Source organism: Gekko japonicus, unplaced genomic scaffold (assembly GCF_001447785.1).
Source record: "Gekko japonicus isolate JY-2015 unplaced genomic scaffold, Gekko_japonicus_V1.1 scaffold63, whole genome shotgun sequence".
Taxonomy (NCBI): domain Eukaryota; kingdom Metazoa; phylum Chordata; class Lepidosauria; order Squamata; family Gekkonidae; genus Gekko; species Gekko japonicus.
This window is the reverse complement of record NW_015168654.1, coordinates 1,465,832-1,475,322: the sequence shown is the minus strand read 5'-3', so window position 1 is coordinate 1,475,322 and position 9,491 is coordinate 1,465,832. Positions and strand designations below refer to the sequence as shown.

At 47.0% G+C, this 9,491-nt stretch overlaps 1 protein-coding gene and 1 non-coding gene across 2 annotated transcripts in view; both read right to left on the bottom strand.

Annotated features, from left to right (window-relative positions):
* Positions 1-717, bottom strand: part of DPYSL5 (dihydropyrimidinase like 5) — a 42,602-nt gene extending 41,885 nt beyond the window's left edge. The window contains exon 1 of the mRNA XM_015415146.1: positions 457-717. Coding sequence (XP_015270632.1) covers positions 457-717 — 261 coding nt within the window. The remainder of the gene's footprint in view (positions 1-456) is intronic.
* An 8,356-nt stretch (positions 718-9,073) lies between these two features.
* Positions 9,074-9,145, bottom strand: TRNAV-CAC. Its single transcript has one exon. It is a non-coding gene; the product is annotated as a tRNA-Val (tRNA).
* Between the last annotated feature and the right edge of the window lie 346 nt (positions 9,146-9,491).

Sequence of the window (9,491 nt, the reverse complement as noted above, 5' to 3'; positions counted from 1 at the left end):
AAGAGGGAGGAGAGCCACAGCCACTGGTGCCTTTTGCTGACATACCATGGGTTCCAACCCAAGGTTTTCACCATCACCCCACTCTCAAGGCTACACAAAACTACCGCTAAATTATTTTTGCCTCTCCAGATGGGCAGAACAAGATCTTGTTCTCACTCATCTGAGGCACGTGTCACGCTTTTAAGCTGCCATGGCAACAAGCTTTATGGAAAAAGAAATGGTTGTCCCACTAAGCCTGAACACAGACAGATGAGGCCTGTCCCCCAATTCCCTGGCACAATCCAGATTCATCCCTCCAAGATAATGGCAGGAAGTTCAGGGAAGCTTTAGGGAAGAGAGTGAGTGGTCCAAGTCAGCCTCTCAACAAACTAGACCAAGCAAGCAATGAAACCCCACTGCCAACCCTGGAGACCCCCTCGCACTGCTGGTGCCATCCCATGCAAGGAAGTTTGGTACCTTAGTGCCGTGGTAGAAGTCATCCACACAGGTAGCGTTCATGAAGGTCTGGTGGAAGTGGGTGCTGGTGTCAATGCCCCCCGGGATCACCAGCTTCCCGGTGGCGTCGATGACCTTGGCCCCACCAGGAATCATGAGCTCACGGCCCACCTGCTGAATGATGCCGTTCTCAATGTAGACGTCCGCCTCCAGGGTGCAGTCATCGTTGACTACCTTCCCCCCCTTGATGAGGATCCGCATCGTAGCAGCGTTGGCCAACATGGCTCTGGAAATGAAGAAGGCAGGCCACATGTCAGAGGCAGCCTTGCAAAATAAGCTTCATGCACTCCCAAGCTACAACTCCACACCCGTAGGGTAAATTAGACCACTCCCAGTTTCCCAGGTTCATGGGAGCCATACAATAGGGTTGGGGAACATGGTTCTGAGAACTGTGTTTCTCTCTCACACTGGCTTGAAAGTTCCATTCAAGGACTACCAAATTTCCTGAAATTCTGAAGTTACCTAGCTTCAAAAAAAGAACCAAGATGCACCAAAGATTACCACAGAGTGATTTCCTAGGCATAAGGAACTCCAAAGAATATTCCCACCCTTATACTGCTTCATTAATCTGGATTTAAGAACTGCACTAAGCTTGTAGGATAGATACTGGAGATCATACAACCTCTCAGTTTCTCAGCCTCAGAACAAGAATTTCTTCCTCCAGTTACCATACACACTCACACTAGTAACTTCATATGCATACCATACAATATCCATCCCCTTCCTCCATCACCAATGAATACCTGTGCAAAATGTCTAGGAAAAAGCTGGACTTGGCAGAACCTTTGGTTCACATCAAGTTTGTGTCATTCTTGGATGATGTCTTTCTGAACCAGACACCTGTCTTACCCCTGGCTCATAAAAGCACTGGATATGTGACTCTAGACAGAAGACAGAAACTGGAAACTAGAGCAGTCCAATTTGGCTTTTGGTACAAAAGAACATACACACAAACAGAGGACATTTTGATGCCATTGCTCCCGTATTGCCAAGTCTGGATTTCCACATCAAAGCCTGCAAGCAGAACTACTTATGCAAGGAAAGAATACACAGCCTACTTAAACAGGCAAGATCCAGACTGTCTGCAGAAAAGTTTGAGAATCAACAAGAGACAAACACATGAAACTACTGTACAGAGTCAGGCCGTTGATTTATTTAGGTATTGTCTACTCACAACTGGCCACAGCTCTCCAAAGTTAGAGGCCCTCCCCAGCACTGCAACCCATGAATCTTCAACTGGAGATACAAAGGATTGAACCTAAGACCTTCTACATGCAAAACACATGCACCAACCCCTGAGGCAGAACCCCTACCCAGGTCCACAGACCACACGTGCAAGGAGTACACTGTCTTGATCTTAAAGAGACGCCTATCAGTTAAGATCCATTTTTCAAGTCCTACTCTCTGTGCCCTGCCTGCAGACACGAGGGAGGCAGTAATCAAGGCAGAATTTCCCAGTAGTGGCACCGCAATTGTGTTTTATACCTTTTTATACATGGCTTGGGTTGAATAGTTTTTATGGTTAACTAGTGATTTTATTTTATCATGCTTTATTTTGTAAGCAGCTTTGAGCAGGCCTTTGGAGAGACAGCATATGCATTCTCTAAATAAAAATATACTTGATAGTATAAAATGCAGGTAAACGAGGAAAGAGACGGACAGAGGCCCTTATGAACCCTAGGAAGTCCTACCCTTTGAACTGTTACCCATATGCTTACAATCACTTCTCCACAGCCAGGATGGTTTGGAACTTGTTTTGTTAGAGAACTTCCAGATGCAAAGAGCATCAGCAAAGGGACTGACACCCTGACAAAGGAAAATACAACTAGCAGCTCTCAAGAACTCGAAAAGCACACATGCTGTAGTGCCACCACAGATGCCTGGATGAGCAATACAAAATGCGTTTGTTTATAAAGCTATCTGTTGGGCACAAGCCCTTCAGCGAGATTTATAATACAGTTATTTACAGAAGTACACAACACAGATACAGTCCAGTACTTACGCAGCAGATGCATCTTGTAGGAAACAAAGCGATCTAAAGGGGTGATGGGATACATCGCTACCCATTACCAGTCTCGGTCTATTGTCATTTTTATGCATGGGGAGGGAATTCCTCTGTGTGGGAAACACTAATGAAAAGCTCAATTTCTACAGGATGTTACTCTTATAGGCAGAAGCAGACTCACTATAAAAAGTGAGTGCCCACCATTCCTCCATATAATGGATCTTTTAACAACCTATGCTGTTGTTCAATCAAAACCAGTTTATTCTTCCAACTAACCATACAAGGCAGACTGGAAGAGAGTCCATTTCATAATAAAAAGTATCTGGAGCTGATAAACCACTGTGTAATCAACCACCTTGGCCAGAAAGGGCTGACTGGACCAGGAGTCTATAATTACCCACATGAGTTGATCCAGTGAAGGGTATTTTCCTACTGGTGATCTTTGCCATTGTTTCTATTAAAGTTCAAAACCAAAAAAATTCTGTTGAAGTTCAAAACCGAAAATATATTAACTAACAATATTAATCTAACATTCCTCAGCCATGAAAAACACATGCCTAGGGAAAAGGGCAAACAGCTTCAAATACATTTTGTTCAAATCTGATGTCAATAGGAATTCTTGCCCTGTACTGCTGGATAAAAGGCTGCCCTGACTTCTTCTGTCAAAAATGCAAGTAATTTTATCGGCAAGCGCTCAACAAAACGGTCAGGGAGCTTTTGGAGATTTGACATGTCAGCAAGACAAGGACCAGATGAAGAAGTCTTCTTCCACTATGGAAAGCACCACTGGATGAGATGTGCCAAACATAATGGAACCAAGATAAGCTTTCCACCAGCTACCACTACAGAACGGGCCTTCTAGAGTTTGCTCAGAATCACTGAATTTTCTTCCACTTCCACTCAAGCCATCATTGCTCATTGCCCACCATTCCTTGGTCTAGCCTGGAGACTAGACAGCACAAGCAAGCATTTGAGAGCTACCACCTGAACGATCACCCTGTTCAATGCTTCCACAGCAGTTTCAACAGAATAGCTGATACCCTCTTTCATGATGTGCGAATCATTCAGATCCATAAGAATGTACTGACACCCCACCTCCACCCTTCAGAGAGCTATAAGAAGAAGTGAACAGTCCATGAGAAAGGCGTCACTGTAGGCTTCCCCCACCCATCCCACCTTGCTCCAGCAAGCTCAAGGCATATTACACGGGTTTCTCTACCCCATTTTGTCCTTGCAACCCAGTGAGAGGGGCTAGGTTGAGTGTGAGAGGCCCAAGGTCACCAAGCAAAGTCCATGGCAGAGTGGGGATTCAAACCTGGGTCTCCCAGATCATACTCCAGCACTACCTACTACAACACACTGGTTTTTCCCCTCCCACCCTTCCTTTAAAAAGCACAGGGTACACAGTCCCTTCCCCAACAATGACCCTGTGAAGTACATTAGACTGCGAGAATGATGGGCTCATGGACTACCAGAATGGGGAACTGAACCCAGGCTTCCCCACTAATTTGTTGACACGCTAACCCTTGCACAGCAGAAGCATTAGGCAAGCCAAATTTCTCTTCCTTCTCTGCCTAGGAAGTCTGCCCAAAAAAACGTGCTCTTGGAGGCAGTGGTAGGACACCTGGTTTGTCCCCCTTGCTGCCCACCCACAGCCCCTTCCAAGTGGCATCCTTGGAGTGGCAGCAAAGAGACCACAGTGACTACCATTACTAGTTAGTTTATTTTTTAAAAAAATTCTATCTTGCTCCATTTCCTGCAAGCAGGACTCAGGACGGCGTACAACATATAGTATATATCAATGCATAATGGAATACATACAATACAGCTAAAATCTAGTGCTTTCAACAATTTAATCTACTGCTGGGTGGTGCCACATATCTGTTCCACAGACGGCTGGATGGCTAACATATCTATTCTGCAGATAGCTAAGATGGCTGGTATATAATCCACTTTCCACCCATAAGGAGGATCTTAAACATAAAAGAATAGAGGGGGGGCAAAACCTGGGAGGCCACTGTTCTCTCTAACCGTCGCTGTCCTCAACCAAGAAGAAGAAGAGATTGGGTAGTGAAGGGCGGGGTATAAATCCAAATGAGTCTCAGAGCGGCTTACAAACTCCTTTCCCTTCCCCTCCCCACAACAGACACCCTGTGAGGTAGGTGGGGCTGAGAGAGCTCTGACAGAAACGGCTCTTTTTCAAGAACAGCTGTGCCAGAACTATGGCGTGCCCAAGGTCATATGGCAGGTGCAAGTCGAGGAGTGGGGAATCAAACCCGGTTCTCCCAGATTAGAGTCTGCGCACTTAACCACTACACCAAAGTGGCCTGAATTGCCAGGTGGAACATCTCAGTCTTACAGGCCCAGTGGAACTGAGCTAAGTCCTGCAGGGCCCAGATCTCACTGGGGAGAGAGTTCCACCAGGCTGGGGCCAGGGCTGAAAAGGCCCTGGTAAAGGACAGCTGGACCACTTTGGGATCAGGGACTACCAGCAAGTTGGTACCAGCTGAGCATAATGCTCTCTGAGGGGCATATGGAAAGAGGCGGTCCCACAGATATGATGGTCCCAGACCGTTTAGGGCTTTGAAGGTAAGTACCAAAACCCTGAACCTGATTCAGAATTCAGTCTGGAGCCAGTCTGGAGCAACTGACAGAGCACAGGTCGTATGTGTGCTCTCAAGGGGGTTCCCATAAGGGCCTGTGCAGCTGCATTCTGGACCAGCTGAAGTTTCCGGAGCAAGTTCAAGGGCAGCTCTGCACAGAGCGAGTTACAGTACTCTAATATTTGCCTCCATAACCTTCCAACTATCCACAGTGAGGTTGTATGATGAAGTGGAATTTTAAATTAAAAAGTGCAGCCTTGGGTGTTGTGGTGAAACAGCCCTGTTGATCTGCAAGCACCATTCCATTCAGCCCTCCAAAGAGTCCAGGCACCCAGCAAAAGTCTCCTCCTGGCTCTCCCAGCCCTTGGAGGAATTTCTCTCTCACTTCTCCTTCCATATGTTGCTACCAACTAGTTATTTTTGGAATTATCCACCAAGAGGGCCAGTACCTATTACACACGTCTTTCCTGGAAAGAAAGCTGCAGCTACATTGCCATGTCCAGAAATGGGTTCTGTTTTCATGCTGAACTCCTCGATTTTCCATGACCACTTTTGAAGCTTTATGTTTGAATTATTCATGGTCTGCAACCGCTGTAAATTTCTTTAGGGAGGTTAAACCCTTGCCCCAATACAGTCTAAGCCAGTCCAGTGTCCACACAATTGCCAAGCGCACCTTTTGCACTGTAGACAGGTTTCTTTCCCAAGAGATGGGTTCCCTACTTAGACACACTATGGGATGTTTCGTACCTTATCACTCTCGCTTGAGGACTGCCCCACTCCACTGCCTTAGTCTGAGGTGTCTGTCGCAAGAAACACTTTTCAAGGTCAAGAGCTTTAAGAACAGGCAGGAAAATTACAGCTCTTTTTAACTGTCTGAAAGAAGCTTGATATGTGGGAGTCCACCCTACTTTGTCTGGCAGGTATTTCCTGGAGAGTGAGGAAAGGGGGTCAACTATCAAACTAAAGCCAGACAAATCTTTTGTAATAATTTGCCAAACCCAGAAAAGCCCTGCCCTGCCCTTTGGTCTTTGGGGGTTCCCAATTCTGGATTGCCTCCACCGTGTCCCACATCAGCATGATGTTCCCAATACTTGCTCTGTGCGCCCCCAAATAAACCATCTCTAGCATCCCAAACTGATATTTGCTCAATCTAATGGTGAGACTCTCCTTCTGGATGGCACCTAAATCCCTCAGTAAATACTTCAAGTGTAAATCCAAGCCCTTGCTAAAGATTGCAATGCCATCAATATATATAAGCCACAGTAAATTCTCACATGCCACTCAACAAGTTATTCTCCAGCCTCTGAAAAAGATGCAGGAGAGTTCCTGAGGCCAAAAGACAGCACCATGAACTCATAAGAACATAAGAGAAGCCAATGCTGGATCAGGCCAATGGCCCATCCAGTCCAACACTCTGTCACTCAGTGGCCAAAAATACCAGGTGCCATCAGGAGGTCCACCAGTGGGGCCAGGACACTAGAAGCCCTCCCACTGTTGCCCCCCCCCAAGCACCAAGAATACAGTGCATCACTTGCACCAGATTGAGAGTTCCTATCTATACCTTGTGGCTAACTCATATAGACCATCCAGAGTAATGGAAGCAGGTTGAGCTTCCTGTTCCAGTTCCATTTGCCAAAACCCCAGATCCACAGTGGTCATCACCCTAGCAGATTCAGACATGTCTAACAATGCATATCCTACGCCTAGGATAGATACACCTGGTTTCGTGACACTGTGGCCCTTCCTGTACTTCACAGAGAATCCAACTGAACCATCTGGCTCGGCTACTAGAACCAACTGAACCATCTAGCTTGGTCCCTACAATAACAGGAGTCACCCCTGGGCCCAAGAAGGGTTGGATCACCCTTGGCTCTGGCATCACTTGTCTGCCAACACCTTACCACTCACTCTGCAAGGGGGTTCACCTGATAGGCCTGCTACCCTCACAGAATTAGTTGTGAGGATAAACAGGAAAGGTAAAGTATTTTGTACTCAGGTCCAGAAATCCTTAATAGTACATACAATCCTACATGATTCAATGACTTTCAAAGCCATTCCTCAGAAGTGGAAGGGGGGGGGAAGTGACATCCCCTGAGCAGCCAATGCTTTGATTTTAAATATAAAGCCAGATGAAACACACGTACACCCCCCTGCCGTGGCACTTAACCCAAAAGATGCCATTTGAACTAGCCAGGTCACACTTCGGTGAGACTGAAAATGTGCTTTATTTTGTCTTCTTAATCAGCAGGACCAAGGTGACAACGGCTGATCAGCTAGTTTACTGCCAAACAGGAAAACCCACTCAGCACATTTAGCTACCAAGTCTCTTACAACACCATATGCTGGCCTAGGGAAGCCGCTGTCCATCTTGCCGGTTCCCCTCCCCTCTCCACACCCCGAGACCCTGCCCCAGAGTTGTCTGTAGTAGGTCCCGACATCCTTCGTGCCACATTTCGTTTTTGCACATACAGAAATATCTTCTCTCCCCCTTCCATATGACATTCTCCTTGCATCTTGGCAGCTGGGGGAAGAGAGAGAGAGACAGAGAAGAACTCCAGCACAACTAACAGGTTTTCAATTCAATTTTGCAATCCTGGCATCCGATTGCCTGTGAGCTGCCCCCCCCCCCCATGCAAAAGCAACCAATTCAATCCCCCCATTCAACGTCAGAAGCTCCCATTTGCCGTGAGATCCGCACAAGTAAATGGCAGGCCCGACAGCTGTCAGCTTGGAGGCTCCCAAACAGCCCACCGCCATCAGCTCCTATTGTGTGTGGAGGCAGGGATCTAAGGAGCCGAGAGGCCCCAGAAGCAGGAGAGGTCCCTGGGAGGGGAAGCAAATACACATTTTCCCACAAGCTGGAATCAGACTACCCCAGGAGAACAGGGAGAGAAACTTTCCTCATTCTGGGGGGGAAACCCTCTAAACCAACCTGTGCTGCGTACAGACAATGATGCTCATGACTGTGATAAACAAAGGGGAGGGGGAAGCAAAAAAGACTGCAAATCAGGCCTGGAAAGATGAAAGAGACTGGTGATTGCTTATACTGCTTCCTCTTCAGAACCAGGCACACATATGAAAAAGGAAGGAACTGCTAGGAAAGCAGGCTCTGCCTGAAGCACAGACAATGGGCTAGCGGAGCTCCCACTATACATGCCTAGCCAAGCCCTTGGAGCTCGGGCAGCCAACTACTACCAGCCTGCCTGCTGGAGGCTCTTCCCAGTGACCAATTCAGCTTCATTTGCAGCATATTCCATCTTCAGAATGGCTCTCCCACATGAAATAATCCCTCCCTCCTGTCTTACTGAGACATAAATCTTCTTCCCCATTCAAATATTTCTGCAACTGATTAAGCTGAAATACCAGGAAAAGAGGGCAGCCACACCATATGGCCCCCAGTTAACCCCCCCCCCCCAGATCTCTGTCCAAGGAGCTCAGAAAGTGTCACTGCCCAAGACCTTGGGAACAGTATTGGGCTAAGTGGACCAAAGGTCTGACACAAGATAATCAGCCCTGGGTTCTTACGGGTTGCTTCCAGTCTCCATGGGTAATGACAGAGTGGAACTTCCTCTTTCAAGCAAGCTGAAAGGACAGGGGAGACCACTCTTCTGGCCTCCACATGAACACCTGAAGCTGCCTTATACTGTAGCCCTGATAAGAAGTAACAGTGAACACACATAAAATCTAGGTAAGGTACACACTTGATTTTTCTTTATACATACATTAATTCTCAAGTTACATGTGATGCACGTATTACTGAATGTGTGATTTAAGTCCTACATCCAGGTACTAGTCCCCAGTTACATTAACATGTTGCCTCTTTCTTACAAAAAGATGTACCCATGTATATGCATGATACTCTCATGTTCACTCTAATATGTGAACAGGGCTACAGAGACTGTTAATCTATCAGCTCTCCAAAATCTCTGGTTGAGGCCTTTCACATGACATACTGCCCGATTCCATTAACTGGAAATGCCGGGAATTGAACCTGGGACCTTCTGCATGTGAAGCAGATGTTCTGCCACTGAGCCACAGCCCCTCCCCACTCCAGGCATTAAGCAACAAGGCCTCTTCTCTATGTGGCCAGATGATGCTTACAAGACAGGAAGGTGATTGCAAATACCCAAAACACTTGCCCTGAAGAAATCTCCTCCTCCCTCTAAAGCCTGCAGACTCAACTCCTGATGGCACCTGGTATTTCTGGCCACTGTGTGACAGAGTGTTGGACTGGACGGGCCATTGGCCTGATCCAACATTGGCTTCTCTTATGTTCTTAACACACAGCCCCCAGCCCCATATCACCTGGGCCACAGGTGGTAAGCAGAACCAAGAGGACCCTGTGAGACACGAGAAAGTGGGTTCTGGAGCATTCAAATAAGGACACA